The 22,332-nt window shown below is 41.1% G+C and overlaps 1 protein-coding gene across 2 annotated transcripts in view; it reads left to right on the forward strand.

The window, feature by feature from the left end:
• Positions 1 to 22,332, forward strand: part of COL9A1 (collagen type IX alpha 1 chain) — a 215,014-nt gene that overhangs the window by 68,963 nt on the left and 123,719 nt on the right. For both annotated transcript variants that reach the window (XM_033937800.1, XM_033937801.1), the window contains exons 15-20: positions 2,178 to 2,231; positions 4,922 to 4,954; positions 5,577 to 5,633; positions 8,916 to 8,969; positions 21,406 to 21,459; positions 21,790 to 21,843. In XM_033937800.1, the coding sequence (XP_033793691.1) occupies positions 2,178 to 2,231; positions 4,922 to 4,954; positions 5,577 to 5,633; positions 8,916 to 8,969; positions 21,406 to 21,459; positions 21,790 to 21,843 (306 nt within the window). The remainder of the gene's footprint in view (positions 1 to 2,177; positions 2,232 to 4,921; positions 4,955 to 5,576; positions 5,634 to 8,915; positions 8,970 to 21,405; positions 21,460 to 21,789; positions 21,844 to 22,332) is intronic.

The raw sequence follows: 22,332 nt of genomic DNA on the forward strand, positions 1-22,332 counted from the left end.
TGGTAGAGAAGGCTGAATGGGGAAAGAGGAGAGAACAGGAAGAAAAAGGTATAAAGTGTGAAAAGAATAATAAACTGTAGAACCCCTTCTTTCATTAGATCATGCTTCAGCCTGAAAATTACCCTGTGAGCAAGTTGTTAAACTATTAGGTACAACAGAAGACTACTTCAGGAATGAGGTGCCATTTTTGATAGGTGCTAAAAGCAATTTAAGATTTGGCTAGTTTCCAGAAAACTATTCTGTTGTTCCACTACACCAGCCAGCATCTATATCATGACTATTAGCATGCTGAATTCTTATATTATTTTTAAATTATGTTAATCCAGATTGGTTATACTTGGAATGGCGACTCCTGTCTCCTTTACATCTTTGTCACATTCTCAGTATCAAGATGCCCAGATTGTATAAAGAAAATAAACTTTTATTAGACACATGGAAAACTCTAAGATATGTGAGTAATTTAACTGAAATTCCTATTAGTAAATCGACAAATCAATCTATATGGCTAAACTCCAAGATTCAGATTGGCGGAACTAAGATTGTCTGGAGGCATTGGTTAAATGCAGGAATACGAACTTTAAATGATGTTATTTCAAATGGAAAAATGCTTGAGTTTACACAATTGCAAAATAAATTTGGACTGAATAAATCACAATTTTATAAATGGTTGCAATTGAAGCAGGCCATTCAGGCAGGGTTCCCTGAATGGAAAACTTTAAATTTTCAATACAGCATGGAATTTTTATGCTTTCAGGCAGATTTTCTGGGTCACCAGACCGCACAGTGGTATAAAGTTATTAGTGAATTGGTTAATAAAAAACCTAAAAATGGTCTTAGGGATATTTGGAGCATTGAGATTAATCATCAAATTTTGGCATCTCAATGGCCACAAATTTGGTCTTGGAGAATAAGATGTACACTGTCAGCATCTATGAGACAAACTTGGTTTTTTCTTTTGCATAAAGCATTTTGGACCCCTGTTAGATTACAAAAATTAAATAGTTCAATGTCTAATAGATGCTGGCATTGTAAGCTTGAAGTAGGGACTTTGGATCATCTTTTATTTTTCTGTCCCTATATATTAGCCTTTTGGAATTCGATCTGGGATCAAATAAATTCTTTATTAGATAATCCTGTAGCATTAACTTATGATACTGTGATATTTGGCATATCTATGAGGAAAAAGAGTCAGATATCGGCAAGTAATAACAAACTTTTATTGATTATGACAGGAGTTGCCATGCAACATATTACTACAAATTGGAAAGATCACACAAGACTTAATTTTAATTTCTGGTGGAATTCACTATGTCACATATATAGAATGGAACGTTCGATAGCAATACAAAATGGAAATTATAAAAGGTTTAATGAAATATGGGGGCCATTGACATTGTTTTGTAATGAATAAACACCATTTTCTTAACATTATTTATGATTGGAAGGGAAAGGGGAGGGTTTATATAAATGAAAAAAAAAATAAAAATGTAAAAAAAGAAATATGACAAAGATTGATTCAATTAAATAATTGTAAGGAAAGGGAGGGGGGAAGAAGGGTTTAGATATATATACCTTTGTTATGATCTTGATAGATTTATCAAGTGATGTTAGTAAATCTATGTATTACTTATATTGTGCACTTGTTGAAAGTTTAAAAATGAATAAAGAATTATTAAAAAAAAAAAAAAAAAATGTTAATTTGACCTGTTATTTCACGTACACTGTATAAATATCATACCCTTTCCTTTTCCTTTTTTTGCTTTTTTGCCTTGTGGTACAGGCAGGGATCAGATTTGTGTGTGTGTGTGTGTGGGGGGGAGGGGGCGGGATGCACATTCTATATTCTGTATTATTGGCTAGTTTGTGAGGAAGGTCTTATGATAATATATATATCCTATCTCTTTATCTTATCTCTAGCTTTCCTATCTCTAATGAAGTTCCTTTCCTAATTTGTCTGTATTTTACTGTAAACCACTTAGATCTGTAATATTCTTAAGCAATATATCAAATGTTAATAAAACATAAACATTTTGTTAGGGGGGGGCAGCATATGTACATCTCTTTGGATGGTTTTGTTAGGAAAGTGGTATATATATATTTTTTTATTAATAAGTGGAGTAAAGCTGGTAGGTTTGTATATTACCATTGGTTAATTCATCTCATTCTTAAAATTTTAGGGTGATGCTGGAGCAAGAGGACCACCTGGCCCTCCTGGTCCACCCGGAGTCAGAGTAAGTAATGCAGGAAAGGCACTGTATAAGATTCACTCAAAGTGACTGTGGTTTCATAATGGTGCCAAGATGGGATTGTGGACAAAATCATTAATTTACAGTACGAGTCAGCAACCCTTGGTACTGTTGTGAAAGAGGTGAGGTGTAGAAAACGTGGTTTCTCAACCTGTAGTTTGGCATACAAGGAACATACTTTGTGGTTAGCTCTCTGATTTTCCTGGAAATAGGAGTACATGTTTCATCACTCCTACACTATTCTGTTGAGTAGATTAATTACTGTAGCATAATACATGATTGCAATGTGCACATTGTGATTCCTCTTTGAACTTTTCTAATTTGGTTTGATTCACACATTTGATTTCAAAATAATTTTTAAACATGCATTAGAACTTTTAATGTGTGCAAATTGATTGTACATGTATGTTAAATCAATTTAGCATGTACTCATTTTTTAACTGCAATAATGAAGCAAACAGGCCCAAATAAATACACCTCCATAGTGAATGGAGGCCAGATAAAAACTACAATGCCCTCAATTTGCTCTGCCCTAAGTCACAATTGGTAATATCTCAGTAAAGGTTTATTTATTTATATTGCTAGCACAAGCACAAGGGGGCACTCAGAGAAACTGAAAGGGGACAAGTTTAGAACCAATGCCAGGAAGTTCTTCTTCACCTAGAGAGTGGTGGACACATGGAACGCGCTCCCGGAGGTTGTGATAGGGCAGAGCACGCTACAGGGATTCAAAGAAGGATTGGATAAATTCCTTAACGATAGGGGGATTGAGGGGTACAAATAAAAGTAGAAGGGTACAGATAAAAGTAGAGATAGGTTAGGAAGAGTATAGATAGAAGAAAAAGGGGGATCAAAGGGCTATGTCAAGGAACACAGGACAGGTCATAGACCTGCTGGGCCGCCGCGGGTGCGGATTGCTGGGTGCGATGGACCTCTGGTCTGACCCAGCGGTGGCAACTTCTTATGCCTTATGTTCTTATGAGGCATAGAAGGATATAGGTGACTAAAAAACTATGCCAGGTGTACACCTGATAGGGCCTCCGCGTGTGTGGATCGCCGGACTAGATGGACCGAAGGTCTGATCCGGAGATGGCGCTTCTTATGTTCTTAAGACTGTACAATTGTAGGCTGTGCAAGAACATACCAAATCAGGCTTCACTGAGGCCACGCTCTGTTTGAAACAAGGTCTTTTTCATTACAAAAATCCAGTCCAACGTCTACATAGTAACATAGTAAATGACGGCAGATAAAGACTTGCATAGTTCATCCAGTCTGCCCAATAGTCACATTCATTTGAACCAACAATCAAGTAATTATTCATTTTACTAGAAGTCCATTCGGCATCAACTATACCGCCCTACTGCTGGAGTCGCCCTCAAAGCTAAATCCAGCCTGACAATAGGTGAATTTTAACTTATTTTAGTAAAAGGGTCACAAAATGTTAAAAAGACATTTGAAGTTGTTTGGAATCTTTTGTTTGCAAACTTATTATGCTTGAAATTTTGGAAAAGGGTAGTCATATCAGTGCACGTGTATGGTTACCATATTTGTGAAGACATATGACCCTGCCCATGGATCCACCTCCACCCTTCACTAATTTCCTTGGTTCCCTTTAGCCCTCAGTGCTTTTCTCTCTCTCTCCCCCTCCCTCCAACCAACTCCCCCATGGGTGCTTTTCTCTCCTTCAAACACCCCTGCGGCGGGTGCTTCTTTCTTCTCTCTCTCTCTCTCTCTCTCTCTCCTTCCAATCCCCTACCTGCCCTGAAGGTGGTTCTCTCTCTCTCTCTCTCTCTCTCCTCCCAACCCTGCCCCCCACCCCCCCCTGGTGCTTCTCTCTTTCTCTCTCTCCTTTCAAGCCTATTCTCTCTTATGAGTGCTTTTCTCTCTCTTTCCTTCTAACCCCCCCCCCCCCATCCTGCAGGTGCAGGTGTTTCTTTCTCTCTCTCTCTCTCTCTCTCCTTCCAACACCCCTCCTCCCCTGTGGATGTTTCTGTCTTTCTCTTCTTTCATCCACCTCCTGTCCTGCGGATGCTTCTTTCTTTCTCTCTCATTTTCCAACATCTCTCCTTCCAACAAACCCTCTGTGGGTGCTTTCTCTAAACTCACCTCCAGGGCAGTGTCTCTCTCTCTCTTTCTGTCCAATCCCCCACCCCAGAGTTGAGAATGGCTCCTCCCTGTCCCCAACTTACCTCCTCTGGTGCTGTAATTTCAATCTTCGGGCAGCCGGCAGCTTAAGCAGTGTGAGCCTGCTGCCTTTGGCCTGCCCCAGAAACCTTCTCTCTACAGCGACTTCCTCTTCCCACATAGACAGGATGCTGCAGAGAGAAGGCTTCTGGGACAGGCCAAAGACAGCAGGCTCACGTTGTTTATGTTGCCAACTACCCAAAGATTGAAATTACAGCACTGGAGGAAGTAAGTAGGGGACAGGAGACAGCCATACTCAACTCTGGGGTAAGGGCTAGAGGGAGTCCAAAACCCGGACAAACTCCCTCCAGTTGAGAAAACCATCTGGACACTCATATAGTCCTCTAAAAAGAAGACATGTCCGAGTAAATCCAAACATATGGTAACCCTATACATATGTCTTGCCACTATTAGAAAGAAACACTTGTGATTCTTTCCTTGCTGTTTTGTGTGTCTGTGCTAATGTGCATTCTGTTTTTTCATCTTTTTAGGGGACAGTTGTCATTAATGGTGGAGAACTTTTGGTAAATATTTTGCATATTTTATGAAAAAATTATATATTGAAAGTATTTTGCTTTTGTAATCCTTGGCCTCCTATGGTACCCTATGGCTGGTTTTGTGCATAGGAGGCAGGCTAGAATAACACTATAAGGTACAAAGAGGGTAAATATAGGACAAATATAAATTCCCCCTTTACTAGTACATTCAGCATTCTGAGACACTGACCCCCAGAGCTATATGTATAGAGGTAACCAGCTGCTTAGAAAAATTCTCTGTTAGCTCCCACAAAACTATTAACCAGAGAGAGACAGATTTCATCTCCCTAATCCAACTGTTCCCTTCCCCTTCTCACTCTAACTGCAGTTCTGTTTCTTGCTACACTGTTCTCAGGCTAAAAAAAAACCTCCCAAACCTCTGAATCTTTCAAAATAGCCAACAGGAGCTCTCTGTTCTTGGCAGTGGGAGGAGTCTATTTAATGTACAGATAGTTTTCATGTTGCTATGGCATCAGAAGCCTATGTTGAATTCCTGCTCTTTGAAAGATTCAGTGAACATGGGAATCCAAACAACCTCAAATGTCTTTTTAAAAAAAGTCTTTATTTTTTAAAATATCTTTGTTAAATCTATATATATTTCTTTTTTCAGTGTCCTAACTTATGCCTCTCTGGCCACCCAGGACATCCTGGTCTTCACGGTATGAAGGTAAATAAATTTTCATCACGACAAAATGAATGCATTATGAAGTTTTCCAGCTCTAGGATTATGGTAGTTTTGAATATGGGGAATAGTGGTAATGTGGGGAAATTCACAGCATTATAGGCATGTCGAAACATGGATGATAGCAGGCTTGGAACCCTGATAAACTGAACCACATAGTGGGTTATAGGTGAACGTAAACTCATTTATTAATGTTTTGGGGTTGGGGAAAATCCTATTCACTTTACAAGTTGTTCTCCTGTGGCCTGCTTCAGCAGGGTCATGGGGTGCACTACTTGTCTCCAAAAACAGTATTTTCAGCTTTTCATGGGCCTGGGACCCAGAGATAACGTTCTGTCTCTCGCCAGACATCATTCTCTCAAACTGAGCAGAAGTAGGGAGGTGGTCCTTCAATATTGTGTTTTCAACCACTAGGGACAAATAGGTTCCCTGGAGTCCTACAGAGCTTGTCTGTCCCTCACTATTAAAAATGTGATAGTGAAACAGCTCCCCCAACTCCCCATTGGCAGGACTATAGGTCACTAAGCTTACAGGGAACAGTGTTGCCAGTTAACAATCACTGACCAGAGGCTGGTCGAGTGTTCAAACACAGCTCTGCAAGGCTCCAAAATGAACCTGGCCTACCTTGATGCACCATCCTAGTTCTGCCTTCCCTGTGTCACTTTCCCCTGGGTGCATAGGTGCCAGCTCTGTGGGTGCAAAAGCACCCCCGATATTCTTTCCAGCACTGGCCAGTAGTGCTGCCCGATTCAGGAAAAAATATTTTGATTCGATTCAACCTTGCCGCCACGGGCGGTGGCGGCTCCTTGCGCGAACCACATCTGCGTCAGAAACTAAACAGTACTGAAATGCTGCTGCTGCTGCTGCACAGGGGAGGGGGGGTAGGGAAGGAGAAGAGAAATGCTGCTGCTGCACAGGGAGGGGGGAAGAGAAATGCTGCTGCTGCATCCAATTGGGGAGAGAGAGGGAAGGAGGGAAAAGGAAGACAAGGGAGAGGAGAGGAACGAGAGAAGCCAAGTCCATGAGAGGGAGGGAAAGGAAAGCAGGAAAAGAGATACCAGACCATGGAGGTGGAGTGAGAGATACTAGGGCATGGGGGGGGAGGGAAGGAGACAAAGGAAGGAGAGAGATGTCAGACCATAGAAATAGGGAGGGAAGGAGAGAGAGAGATAGGAAGGGAAGGTAAGACATGGCAAAGTAGATTTTGAGAAGAAAGCAGAAAAATTGAATGTTAAGTTAATGCCAAAGATGGATGCAAGTTTGATCCAAACAGACCGGGGATTTTAAATTACAGTCCACTTGAGGGGGCAATACTTTCAAAATAGAACAAAACACAAAAAAAACCCTCTCATCAATACTGGGCAAGTTTCTCAAATAGTATCTTCATATAACATTTAAAGGCTTTTAGATATTTAAATGTGCTCATAAGCTCTTCAGCAAGGCGCCATAGCAGCGGTACAATGTCGCTGGAAAGGTGCTTGAATTTTAATCATAACACATTGGATGGAGCAAGGATACTTGCTTCTACTAGAGTGGCAAATGTTATGGCTCTACAAAAGTTGTTTAACAGTAGACCACTTATCTGAAAAGGTCAGTTCACGGCTCCAACACAGTCTGTGTTTCGCTACGCTACATCAGGAAGCCGGAAGGATGAGCTTTTTATATTGATTTTATTTACAGTGTGCAGTGCCTGAGTCCTTTGGTCTACACACTTGATGTTGAAAAAAGACACCTTTTTTCAACATCAAAAAGAGCGTCTTTTTTCAACATCAAGTGTGTAGACCAAAGGACTCAGGCACTGCACATTATAAATAAAATTGATATAAAAAGCTTATCCTTCCGGCTTCCTGATGTATAGCGTAGGGGAAATTTTCAAAAGTTGGCTCCTATGCCCAGGTGGTGGTCTGAGAGTTAAAGTCACTTAGGGCTAGATTCTCAAAGCAAACCAGATTTCCCTCGGGCCCCATTCACTAACCTCTCCAGCGATCCACTTCGAATCCGTGCATGCAAATGAGGAGAAACGCATGCAAAGTAGGCAGGGATGTGATTCACAACACAAATTTGGGACACCGATTGGGCTGGCCGATCAAGAATAGAGGTGACTGCTTGGGACCAGTCACACAGGTCTCTGCCGACTCTCCTGCTCCATTGCTCTGCTCTCTGCTTGTGTAGGAAGGGGTTTCAGGCACCGGGGGTATCGTGCGTCTCCTGTCCCTGCTCTGCTCTCTGCCATGAGCTCTGCTTTGGAGCCGATTTCTAACCAGAGAAGGCAGGAAGTGTGACTCTCTCTGCCGCCTTCCCTGCAGTGCGAGCCCACGGGTTTAAAGCGGGGCTGCATGCCGCTTTAAACCTGCGGGCTCATACTGCAGGGAAGGTGGCAGAGAGCAGGAGAATCTGGGCGGCAAAAGCAGGGCTTCTTTAAATTATTTTTTTCCTTCTGTTGTAATTATACATAGCATCTGCAATAGATCTGTCTTTCGCATTTACTCTAATATCTGGCTGTTCAGTAGTGACAATCCTGCTTGGCTCTCTTCGGTTTGCTAGTAGTTGTCACGTTTCCAGTTATACCACTACCGCCCTGCAACTTTTTTTAAGGGGAGAGCAGGAGAGTTGGCGCGTGTCCACATTCCAATGAGGGGAAAAAAAAATCTATGCCGGGCCCGAAGGTCCAGTGCATGCACAGACCATTTACAGATGGTCTGTGCATGCACTGGGATCGCTATCGAGTGATCCGGGCAGGCAGATGGGGGCGTTCCTCCGATTGCCCCCATCTGCATATTGGGGTTTCGAGAATTTATTGGACTGATCGGGCAGGTTCGTGAATCTAGCCCATAATCCTCCATTGCCCCAGGTACAAATAAGGACCTGTCTAAATGTAAACCGCTTTGAACATGTAACCACAAAAAGGTGCTATTTAAATCACATTCCGTTTCCCTACCCTTTAAGATGGGTCTGCAATTCTTTGGGGAGAAAGGTTAAGGATAGTGGCAGCTTCCTATAGACTCCTGTGCAGGGCACAAGCTTCTGCAGAAAACATCCAAGAACGATTTTGTAGAATTGCAAATGTGAAACGACTGCAATCTGTTTGTTTCATCTTATTCAAGAAAAGGTATTGCAAACTGAGGGAAATTATAGAGGCGGGTAGACAGTGTGTGTGTTAAAAATGGCTATCCATTGATTTTGTGAATATCTCTGAATAATTAATACATGAATGGCTGAGCATGGGTCATCAACTACAAGTTGTACCAGCTTCTTTGTTTATTTCAGGGTCATAAAGGTGCTAAAGGAGAGGTTGGCGAGCCTGGAAAACAAGGCCATAAGGTAAGACAAATCTGCATTATGGAGACCAGCAGGCATGAAAGACTGATGAGGAGTCAAAAACAAAGAACCGCTGCACTGATTATGTATGAAAAGACATTAAGGCAGGTCAAGCACAGTATTGTAGTGGGTACCCAAGGGTAAAGTTCCATAGGATCTTTATAACCCCATTAAATACTAATATATTCAGTTTCTTGTTGCATTCATTTGTGATCGCACACACATACTGCATCTTTGTCAGTAAAGTTCATAAATGAATAGTTACATGATTAGTTTGAATTGAAAGAGATTGTGAGAACCATCAGACTCCGGGCCGGATTTTCCTGTAGGCTAACTAGGCTTCAGCCTAGGGCAATATTTACTATAATCACAGTTATTCTTTATATTGTATAATTCTTAATTAAATATTGTGAATATCTCAGAACCAACACCCGTGACTGGTAATATCACCAAACTGGGGTTCATTGGGGGACCATCATTGAAATTCACTGTCCCCTCACCATCCGATTGTTATAAAGGTTTCAAAATGTGATTACTTATCTGCAAGTCGGATGGTTAGATCTTGTTGTAGTTCCCCAGCGGTGAAGAAATAAACTTGTGTTAATAACGTGTTAAAAACCACTGTTATAACTCCTCCAAAAATTGTCCATGTCCCCCCGACTCGTGTTTCGATGGATATCGTCTTCAGGGAAGGACTCTTCTATTAGCTCCCCGTGATCGCTTGGGGCTGAAATCTGTGATTAAGAATTATACAATATAAAGAATAACTGTGATTATAGTAAATATTGGTTTAACAATTAATATCACAGTATAAGAATCATATCTCTCCATATAAAAGTGACTATTCAGCCTAGGGCCTCAAGATCAAGAGGGGCCTACATTCAAATTGTTAGCAAAATTAAAATTACACTATTCTAAAAACAATAAACACTAAAACATTGAACTGAAAATAAGGAGAAATTCTACGCTTTGGGATCGGAACCGGCTCCGGCCGCAATGGGGCACCGACTAGGCTTCTCCCTTTCTTTTTCTCGCCCTGGGAGGAGGATCGGGGAGGGAAAGACGTCAGTCCGGAACAGCTGGGCAAAGCCCAGCCCTGCAGGGAGAGAGGCAAAACGCGGATCCGTCAGGACAGGGCGGCCCAGACTGGCATCGGGGGGGGGGGGTTAATGGAAGGCAGGCAGGCAGGATGGCATGGGGAGGTGTTCAATGGAAGGGGGATGGGAGACAGGTGGGCATCAGAGGGGGGATGAGGTGAGGAAGGACGCACTGGGGGCACTATGGACATAGGAAGGGGCAATGCTGTGTGTTATGTTTGATTAGTTATTGTTACAAGTACTATATATGGTGCTGAGAATAAATGTCCAAATAAGTGTTCTCGACTTTTTTTTATTTATTATCCTTGTCACATTTTTTATAAAGGTTAGTACCAATAACAACATGTTTCATTTAACATATTGATATATATCACACTAATGATGTATTTTATTATCTCTCATGTAATTTACAAACTTAAAAATGGGAGGTGAAAGGGCCTCTTAAGTGGAATAGCCTAGGGCCTCTTTTCATCTAAATCCGGCCCTGATCAGACTATTTTGCCTATGAACTCTGCATTTCCTCCTTTGTAAGTTTCCCTCCTACAATTGCTCAGAATGTCATACCAAAAAACGTACAGGAGATCATTTTAGCTGACTGGGTTGCAGCTGAAAATAACCTTAAATCCAGATGGCTAAATTGTGCTGTCTGGATTTTAGCCTGCAGCAACTGTGCATAGCTAAGGGGTCTATTTGTCAAGGTGTGATGCATATTATGTAGCTCAAATCCCATGATTTGCAGTGGGGCTTTTTCACTAATAATGCATGTTTATGAATTTTGCACTTAATAAATAATTCTCAAAAACAAATGGGGGGGTTGGAAAATACCATGGGAATAGGGCAGAAATAAACCTTCCCAATGTTTAAAACTAATAGCATGCAAGTAATATATGCACTGATAGCACTGAGCATTGGGAATTTAAGGGGAGGTGGGTGGGGGCCTTGTGTCTAGTGCATGCACAGAAGAGTTTTGTGGTAAGTACAACTGGTTCATAGACAAAATCGCGTGAGACAACGGCGCGCCGACAACTGAGCGCAAGGTTGACGGCGCGCCGAAGAAAAGCACTATTTTAAAGGGTTCCGATGGGGGGTGTTGGTGGGGAACCCCCCTATTTTACTTAACAGACATCACGCTGGCGTTGTGGAGGGTTGAACCCCCCTCATTATACTTGAAACCAAACTTTTTGCCTGTTTTTTAGGGAAAAAGTTACGTTTTAAGTATAATGTGGGGGGTTACAACCCCCCAAACCCACCACAACGCCAGCGCAATGTCTGTTAAGTAAAGTGGGGGGGTTCCCCCCCACACCCCCCATCGGAGCACTTTAAAATAGTGCTTTTCTTCGGCGCGCCATCAACCTTGTGCTCAGTTGTCTGCGCTCAGTTGTCGGCGCGCCGTTGTCTCCCGCAATTTAGTCCCGTCACCGTACAACTCTTGTGCACATGCCCAGGCAAACCAGGAGGTGAAGCACACAATGGCATCGTTCTTCTATACCTTAAAATAATAAGTTTTACACATTTTTTTTTATCACTTGAAAGTCTTTTATTTAAGAACAGAAAACAGGCACCAATGTGTGCTTTCACTTTCAGGTTTCAAGTTTCAAGTTTAATAGATTTTGATTTTTTACGCAATATCATATATTTCAATGCGTATTACATGTTTTACATAAAAAGAGAGCAGAGTGGACAAAATAAAATAAGATAAGACATTACATACAAATCATTTGTTCTATTACAAATTAGTACAAACTGGTACAAATGGGTAATGGGAAGAACTACAATTTATACAAAAAAGAAACATTTAAGGTTCGAACACAAAGGATGGGATTATTTAAGAAAAAGTATAGAATGAATTGATTGAAGATGCTTTAATCATTTGTAATGAATTCAGTCAGAAAATGAGGATATTGTTTAGATTAATTGAACAGTCTATATATTAACAGCCTTTTTTAAAGGAAAGAAAAGGTTTTAAAAAGCGCTTACAGTTTCAATTTGATGACCTATTCGTTTAATTCATTGGGGTCAAGATATTGTGTTTACTTGAATGTTCTATCTACATATTGAATGCATCTTTATAAAGAAAGCCTTTTAAGGCACGCTTAAATTTGTCTAATGATGGTTCGCTGCGTAAGTAAATTGGCAAATTATTCCACTGTTGGGGAGCTAGTACTGAAAAAATAGTTGCTCTTCTGGTCCCAATTATTTTCAAAGAAGGAATAGTTAGTAAGTTTTGTTGTGTTGATCTGAGTGTCCTAAATGGAGAATAAGGTATTAAGAGTCGATCCAAGAATATCGGCTCATGCGATTGTTGAATTTTTTTTTTTTTTTAATAATCTTTATTCATTTTTGAAATCTTACAACAAGTGATTTATACATAAGAAAACAATTTTCATCAAACACTTGTAAATACATTCAAACATATCTAAAAATAAATTAAATATCCCCTTATTCATCAATGAATCCTATTTCATATAATACTTATTCCCACCCTCACCCCACCCTAACCGTTGAATTTTAAATGTTTGCTTTGACTCACACACATTTGTGAATAAACATGTGGATGAAGGTGAGCCATTGGGCATAGTGCATCTAGATTTTCAGAAAGTTTTCAACATAGTTCCTCATGAGAGACTCCTGAGAAAATTAAAGAGTCATAGGACAGGAGGCAATATTCTGTTGTGGATTAGGAATTGTTTGGAGAGAAAACAGAGCATAGGGTTAAATGACTATTTTTCTCAAAGAGTGGAGTGCCACAGGGATCTGTACTGGGACCGGTGCGATTTAACTTATTTATAAATGATCTGGAAACTGGAACTAGGAGTGAGGTGATTAAATTTGCATATGACACTAAACTGTTCAAAGCTGTTAAAATGCATGTGGACTGTGAAAAACTGCAGGAAGACCTTAGGAAATTGGAAGACTGGGTGTTCAAATGACAGATGAAATTAAATGTGGATAAATGCAAATTGATGCACATTGGGAAAAATAATCCAAATCATAGTTACTGGATGCTAGGGTTCACCTTGGGGCTCCGCATTCAAGAAAAAGATTTGGGTATCATCGTGGACAATACATTGAAACCTTCCACCCAATGTGCGGCAGCACCCAAGTGAGCAAACAAGATGCTAGGAATTATTAGGAAAGGAAAGGTAAACAAGACTAACCCCCTCTTCAATTAAACTGCGCTAGCATTTTTTAGCGCAGAGAGCTGCGCTGCTCCTGACGCTCATAGGAGCTCTATAAGCGTCAAGAGCAGCGCGGACCATTCAGCGCGACTCCCCACGCTAGAAACTGCTAGCACAGGTTTGTAGAAGAGGGGGTAAGAATTTTATAATGCCTCTATATCGCTCAATGGTGCAACCTCACCTGGAGTATTGCGTTCAGTTCTAGTCTCCTTATCTCAAAAAAGATATAGCGGCACTAGAAAAGGTTCAAAGAAGAGTGACCAAAATGATAAAGGCGATGGAACTCCTCTCATATGAGGAAAGACTAAAAAGGTTAGGGCTGTTCAGCTTGGAAAAGAGACGGCTGAAGGAAGATATGATTGAAGACTACAAAATCCTGAGTGGTGTAGAACGGGTACAAAGTGGATCGATTTTGAACGTCATCAAGATTTACATAGACTAGGAGGCACTCAATGAAGTTATAGAGTAATACTTGTAAAACCATGTGATAGAGTGCACAGTGCTCAGGAAAGGATTTATACAAACACATGTAACACACTTTGTAGTGTTCAGAATAAAAAGAACTCTTTATTAAACAGCAGGGAAGAGCTGTTTCTTCACAAGTTTCCCTTAATGGTTTCTTTTCCTAAGAAACAGCTATGCTTTTCAACTTTCCCACTATTTTCTGTTGACTTTCTCAGTAGAGCTTCCTATGCCCCAAACCAGTTATTATCCACAGTTGCAAGAAACATTTTTATGCAGCATTCAATCACAGTTCTGGTCAGGGATTAGAATACAGGCAGAGTTTTCCACATAGGAGAATCTTACCTCCAGTAGATTCTATCAACAAAACAGGTCAGCTCTTATATTCAGCTTCCCTAGCTCCTATGTTTCCTCTGGGGCCTCCGTATGCGGCAAAGCTAGTCCACACATACAGCCCGGATACCCTCGGTCAAATAACTGTTTCACCTTGTACAGTCTTTCTTCCTCAGCTCAAGTGGAATTAGCTTCCCTAGGCTTCTGTCACAGCCATTTCTAGGAGCTAGGAAGTTCTTTTCTCTTCCACCAGAGACCTCTCCCTAATGATTCTCCTTGGTGGCAGATAAACACCTCCCTGCTGAACCCCGCCCTCTGAGTCAGCAGGGTTACCTTGTTAAGGTAGCTCAGCGCTGAGCTATAAAGCCCATTGTAGTCTGGGATATATAGTCTGCTCAGTCTTGGACTGGCAGCCCTTGCTGTATGGGGTGGAATGGGAGCATTATCAGAAGATAAACCCTTACTCTTTCACAAACCAATAGGAGGAAATATTTCTTCATTCAGAGACTAGTTAAGCTCTGGAATGCATTGCCAGAGGATATGGTGAAAGTGGTTAATGTAGCTGGTTTTAAAAAAGGTTTGGACAAGTTCCTGGAGGAAAAGTCCATAGTCTGCTGTTGAGACAGACATGGGGGAAGCCACTGCTTGCCCTGGATTGGTGGCATGTACTTCTGCTACCATTTGAGTTTTTAGTATAGTTTTAGGGGCAAAATTTACTATATTAAACTTTTAACTTGACTCAGCCATCAGTTAAGATGAAAACTGTCAGCAATAATCAAAATTACAATTCAGTCCCAAAAATTATTTTCATACATATAGTTCAATTAACAGGGTGGGTTACTCAGATCATAGGATCTCTTACAACATGTTATTTCAGATCCCCATCCTGGGATCTCAGCTCTAATCATTTATGCTCCACCCCTCCTCCATGCACATCTAAAATTTAAGTTTTAGATTTCTAATTTCCTTATTATCTCACAGTGACCATACTTTTAAAACAATCCCATATGTTCAGAAAATCAAGAATATAAAAAATAGACAAAAAATTCAGTGGTAACACTTATTTCCAAGGTTAACACCAGTTCCAGCACTGTTGTTGTCACTTCTGAGATGTCCGGGAGGTGTGATCATATGCCATGGTGGGTCAACATGGAGTTTGTGCAGGAACAGGAGCAGACAGCAGCCATGGTGAGATAGAGATAGGCTCAGCGGAGACAGCAAAGTACGGACATTTGAGCTTCTTCAAAATAAATGTAGCAATAAGAATAGTTTCTATTAATACTACTAATCATTTCTATAGCGCTACTAGATATACGCAGCTCTGTACAGAAGAGACAGTCCCTGCTCAAAAGAGCTTACAATCTGCTGAAGACAGATAATCTGGACAAGAAGGTTTCCTGCCTTGCTGTCTCGCTGGAATGTGTTCAAGTACCACAGTAGGTCACAATGGAGCAGAACAGCAGTTGTGGTACCTCAGTAGGAGTTGGCAGGGGAGGGGGGAGGAAATGCCATGGTGCATCAGAATAGGGTTTGAGCAACATCAGGAGCAGATAACAGCTATAGAGAGACAGACATGCTCAATACAGCGAAAGAATAACTGCTGAAATCCTGTGGTGGATATATTAAGTTAGTCCAATAAAAATGCATCACCTACAACTTGTAAAAGCTGTCAGATTTTTTTAATGCCTGCCCTTGAAATAGTGCTTGTAATTAAGGACACATCCTTCTAGGCAATATCAAATATTCTGAACCTAACAGAAAAAGGAAAGGCCATTTCAGGTTTTAACGGCAAGAGATGAGACATGAGAATGGGAATATTATGATGGCAGTTTTCCTATGAACCTTTAGCTCCAAGGCATAATGTAATCATGAACAAAGGAGTATCTTGTAAGATCATATTAAAATTGCTTTTCTCTCATTCACTGATGATGGAGCCTGGCACCATCTTCTCTAATATGCACAGAAAGGAAGACATTTAAATTTATTTCTCAATCCAGGTTTCCATGGTGAAAGCACAGACAGCTAATCAAAGAGCCATGACCTAAGACTTTTGTTATTTTTTTTTGAGTAGAGTGATAACACAAGTCAAATAGAAAGTACCTTTTTGTATTTCTTGTATACTTCTCCCTCCATATTCGTTGTGATAGGGGATTAACAGAACCGCAAATACTGAAAAACCGCGAATAACTTTTTTATATGTTATTTGCTGTTTTCTATTAAAAACCATCGTGAATATGGTGAAACCGCGAATAACATGGTGGGAGACCTGGCTTGTTTCTGAAGGAGAGGCAAAACACGGTGAACAAAGTGCTGGGAAGCGGCGATTTCTCTATGCAAGCTGATGTAATTTGGGGGGAGGAGCCAGCAAGCTAAAAACCGCGAATGCTGAAACCGCGAATACGGAGGGAAAAGTGTAATTGCTGCAGAAGGTACTATAATTCCTATATTGCAGTAATAACGCATCATAGCACCCAGCTTCTCCAGTCAAGCATCATACAGTATTTTGAGTATTGCAGTCAGGGGAGCAGCTGTATTTTAGTTTTTGAAAGTTAAAAAAAAAAGTTTCAAGTAACCAAAGTTTCCCAGAGTCATGGGTGGTTCAGAGGTGTTGCTGTAATTTATGTACATGGGGGGGGTCTTTTACTAAGGTGCGCTAGCCAATTTAGCGCACGTTAAACATTAGCACGCGCTAAATGCTAATGCATCCATAGAATATAATGGGCGCGTTAGCATTTAGCGCGCCTTAGTAAAAGACCCCCTAGGTTATAGAATAAGGGGAAGTCCACGCCTAATTTAGGCCCATGGATTTACACTACATTTTCCCACTCACTTAAGGTTGGCCAATGGGGGCTGGTTGTGCACAACATGGGAGTAGTATCCCGAGCTACTGGCTGCTGGGCTCATTGGGGGTGGGGGAGCTGTGGGCCAGCTGGGAGCCATGTCGGGAGTTGGGCGACCCTGGAGAATGGGACATGTGAGGACATGCCATCTCTCAGATCCTTGCTGTCATGGCAGGGTTGGGAGCCATAATTTGATATCCTACTGTAGCTCGAGACAAATGTTATGATTGTTGTTTTGTTTGAATTGTTAATACCAATAAACGGTGCTGTGGCTATTTTTCACCAACAAGTGTTTTGTGTGGTAATGTTATAAGTAGCTTGGGGAATGTGGGGGAAGGGGTGGTACTGGGGGGGGGGAAGCGGGCCTATCCAGATCCCACTGTTATTGGTTCATTTGTCAATTGTGCAAATTGTGTGTGCATGCCACTCTGAACACCATATATAGAATTAGGATGAGGATTACTAGAAAATCACAGAATATAAGCAATTGGCTTTAGACATTTACATTACATTACATTGCATTAGGGATTTCTATTCCGTCATTACCTTGCAGTTCAAGGCGGATTGCAAAAGAATTATCAAGGAAGTATTACAAAAAGATCTTACCAAAAAGAGATTTGGCTATTTTCAAAGAGAGTAAGAAATGAGTATGGTTATTTGTTTAGGGAAATTGGCTTTAGTGAGAGGTGGTGTTTGATACTTGCGGTGTTATTTCTTTTTCAGGGATTTAGGGGTTGATTCTCAAAACGGGCATCCCGAGTGTAGCCAGCAGTAGGCATCCTACCACCATCTCACAGCCAATCGGGATGCACTTTAAAAAAAAAATGCAGGCGAGGAAGGATGCCTACATTGTAGGTGTATATTGCGTTGCTAGGGAGATGTGTAGAAACATAGAAACATAGAAAAAGACGGCAGAAAAGGGCTATAGCCCACCAAGTCTGCCCATTCCAAATACCCGCCCTCTGGTTTCACTCCCCTAGGGATCCCATGTGAATATCCCATTTTCTCTTAAAGTCCGACACGCTGTTGGCCTCAATCACCTGCAGTGGGAGTTTGTTCCAATGATCCACCACTCTTTCAGTGAAGAAGTATTTTCTGGAGTCGCTATGGAACTTCCCTCCCCTGATTTTCAGCGGATGCCCCCTGGTGGTCGAGGGTCCCATGAGGTAGAAGATATCTTCTTCCGACTCGATACGGCCCGTGATGTACTTAAACGTTTCAATCATATCACCCTCTCTCTTCGTTCCTCAAGTGAGTACAGCCTCAGTTTATTTAGTCTTTCTTCATACGTGAGATCCTTGAGCCCCAAGACCATCTTAGTGGCCATTCGCTGAACCGACTCGATTCTCAGCACGTCCTTCCGGTAGTGTGGCCTCCAGAATTGAACGCAATCCTCCAAGTGAGGCCTCACCATGGACCTGTACAGCGGCATCATAACTTCAGGTCTCCTGCTGACAAAACCTCTACGGATACAACCCATCATTTGCCTTGCCTTGGAGGTAGCTTTCTCCACTTGATTTGCAACCTTCATGTCCTCACTAATGATCACCCCTAGATCACGTTCCGTCGTGGTCCTGGTCAAGGTCTCACCATTTAGTATGTAAGTTCTGTGCGGGTTTCTCTTACCCAGGTGCATTACCTTACACTTTTTAGCATTGAAGCCTAGTTGCCATGTTGCCGACCACTGTTCAAGCAGTAGTAGATCTTGCGTCATATCATCAGACAAAATGCTTTTACCTACTATGTTGCAAAGTTTGGCGTCGTCGGCGAACATTGATACCTTTCCTCTAAGTCCTTGGGTCATATCTCTTATGAATAAGTTGAATAGAATCGGGCCCAAGACTGAGCCTTGCGGCACTCCACTGATCACGCCTAACGTTTTGGATGGGGTACCGTTTACCACCACCTTCTGAAGTCTACCACTCAGCCAATCCTCAACCCATGTAGTTAGAGTGTTTCCCTAACCCTATTGATTTCAGTTTGTTCAATAACCTTGAACGCTATCAAAAGCTTTACTAAAGTCCAAATATACCACATCCAGTGACTCTCCGGCATCTAGCTGTCTAGTAACCCAGTCAAAAAAACTAATCAGGTTAGATTGGCAGGATCTGCCCTGGGTGAATCCGTGCTGGTGGGGATCACGTAGGTTTTCCTCGTCTAGGATTATGTCGAGATGTTGTTTGATCAGTGTTTCCATGAGCTTGCACACTATAGACGTGAGACTCACTGGTCTGTAGTTTGCTGCCTCTGTCCTGCATCCCTTTTTGTGGAGTGGGATAACGTTGGCGGTTTTCCAGTCCAAGGGGACTCTTCCTATGCGTAGGGAGAGATTGAAAAGAACAGATAATGGTTCTGCCAGGACTTCACTCAATTCTCTTAGCACTCTGGGATGTAGGTTGTCTGGTCCCATGGCTTTATCTACTTTGAGTCTTGATAGTTCGTGGTAGTCGCTACTGAGTGTAAACTCGAAATCTTGAAACGGGTCCTTCTGGCTGTCTCCTGTCTAAGCTGTGGACCAGCTCCCGGTGCTTCACAGGTGAAGACTGAGCAGAAGTATTCGTTTAGTAATTCTGCCTTCGCAGAATCTGATTCTACAAGGCTACCGTCTGATTTCTTCAGGCATTCTATCCCGTCTTTATTTCTTTTCCTGTGACTAATATAGCTGAAGAAATATTTATCTCCTTTTTTAATGTTCCGTGCTAGATCTTCTTCCATTTGGAGTTTGGCCTCTCTGACTGCTATTTTGACAGCTCTAGATCCCCAAGGCATGGAGTGGGCATGGCCTTCGTCAAAAGTGGCCTTGAGTGACTGTAAGCATTCCTACATGTCTCTGTAGGCGTGAGACAGACACCTTAAATATAGGCCTGCAAAATGCTGGCCTACATTTAAGTCGTCTATTAGTGAAAGTAGATGCGATTCTCTATAGGATTCTGATGTGTGATTGACATGCGATTGGCGGTTGCTTTTTAGGTGGCTGCCGAGATTGGCGTCCTTTAAAGAATCAGGTCCTTAAGGTATATGTTCTATGCCATTGGCAAAGTAGAAATAGGATATATTGCTTCACAACTCAGAATTGATCTGTGCAGATCCTTATAGGGAAAAATTTAAAAAACTTATTTGGGATCTGCAAGTAAATTTTCAAAGGGAAACTCCCTGTGGAAGAATTACAGAGATTTCCCAATCCATCGACAAAGTGGAAAGTCTTTAAGCACCCCAAGACTATGTACTTATGGCCTTATGCATGGTGGCACATCTGTTATCGAACCAAAAAAAGGAAAATCAGATTGTTCAACTGATATATATTGTACTTTCTATAAACAATTCAAATTGACCCAAGACCTCAAACACCCGAGGCACTACTAGTATAATTTTTTGTGCTCTTACTAGGGTTAGAAGTTCATCATCGGTCTTATCTTGAATATATTATTCAATGCACGGGTTGTTTGTTGTATGAGGAGAGCATATTAGAAGTCCCACCTCTAAAGCCTAAAAAAGGCAGAGGTGACATTTTGAAGAGTATTAGCCCCTGATGAAAGCAGTGAAATGGCTGGGTAGTCGTTGAGCTGAAAGATAAGTGCTCTTCTTAAATTTAGTAGCTCACCAAGTAAGATTGATTAAAAATAAATTTTGCCTGTATTGAATAATATATTCAAGATAAGATGGCTGATGAACATCTAACCCCAGCAAGGGCACGAAAAATTATATCTGTCACTGGCCACAAAGTCAGGGGAAGGTGAAGAAATCTTTTTAATTCATAGTACGAGTAGTTGAACCAAACTGACCATTCTTTAAGTTTGTTAAGTTAAATAAATTTGGATAAATGATTGAGTCTAGTGGAACACACAATACAGTTGCCAAGAATTTGAAGAACTGTCTTCAATATTCATGTTTTATGGTCTGTCTGTTGCAATGAATAGAACCATTTAAAACTGATATATCCAGCATCAGACTCAGACAAATAGTCAGTTAACACCTGGTGATCGACCATATCAAACACAAGAAAGACCACACTGAAAATGAAGTGCATGGATTTCCAAATGAAATTCCTGCACATTTTTGGTATCTGTTTCTGAGCTGTGTGATTGCCCTATATTGTTTTGTGGGTACACTTACCCCTCCATATTCACGGTTTTGCGGTCCGCGGTTTTGGCTATTCGTGGTTTTTTGATCAAAGGCCCCGCCCCCAAATTTACATCATAGGAAATCGCTGCTCCCGGCTGCACTTCCTTCACTGGAACAGGTCAGGTTATTTGCAGATTTGTGTCTTATTTTTTACAGAAAAACCATGAATAACATACGAAAAGTTATTCACGTTTTTTTCTCTATTGGCTGCCTTGCCGTTCCCCTATCACTGCGAATGCGGAGGGGGAAGTGTATATGCATTTGGTTTTTCACATACATTCTTTCATATCTACACATCTTTTAATTTTTTATTGTTTTGCATTTTCGCCTCTCTGCTCTCTTTATATAATATCCTATTAATGGTGTTTTATAAATGATGAGTAATAATAATGTGTTTTCTCTTTAGGGTGAAGAAGGTGATGAGGGACTTTCAGGGGAAATTGGTTCTCAAGGCCTTCCGGTAAAGTATTTTCTCTTTAATGATGCTATTGGCATCTTTATAAAATGTAGCCATTTCAAACCATTTTCGTATGACCCCAAGGAAACACTAAAGAGTGAGCTAATTCAGAGTGTCTATGTATGAAGGATCCTATGCTATACTAAGAATACCAAAACATAAAATTAATTAAATGTTTAATTTAGCACTGCTATTATTTCATAAGTATTTTTATTATCATTATGTATCTAAAGAGGTTCAAGTAATTCAACAAAAGTCATCTGGTACATGATTATGAGTATAAGCAGATGGGCAAATATATTGTCGTAATTGCCTTTACTTTGTTATTATCAGGGTCCTAAAGGATTGAGAGGATTAATTGGCATAATGGGAGCTCAAGGTGCCAAGGTAAGTATTAATACATTAAACTTGAGCCATACTGATTGCATAAAGTAAGAATCGGATGGTAGTATTTCAGTTCAAAGTAGAGACTGACATAAGGACAAATTTTTCCCCGTCCCTATGGGAATTCATTTTCCCACCCCATCCCGGCGAGTTCTTTTCCTATCACTGCAAGCTCTGCCTTCATCTGCACAAGCCTCAAACACTTTAAAATCATATGTTCTCACTTGGATTTCAGGGCCCTGTTCTTTCTTGATTTTCTTCTCATCTCTCCCTTTTAGTGTATGCAGTGGTGGATTCTCCTCCACTGCTATCCTACTGTCAGTCAGTGCACCTCAGGGCTCTGTCTTGGAATAATAATAATAATTTATTTCTTATATACCGCTATACCGTGAAGTTCGAAGCGGTTTACAATAAAGATACATTTGACAGTACATGGGATAGAAACGGTTTACAATAAAGATATGTTTAGTCAGTACATGGGATGCAAGTTGT

Source organism: Geotrypetes seraphini, chromosome 3 (assembly GCF_902459505.1).
Source record: "Geotrypetes seraphini chromosome 3, aGeoSer1.1, whole genome shotgun sequence".
NCBI lineage: Eukaryota > Metazoa > Chordata > Amphibia > Gymnophiona > Dermophiidae > Geotrypetes > Geotrypetes seraphini.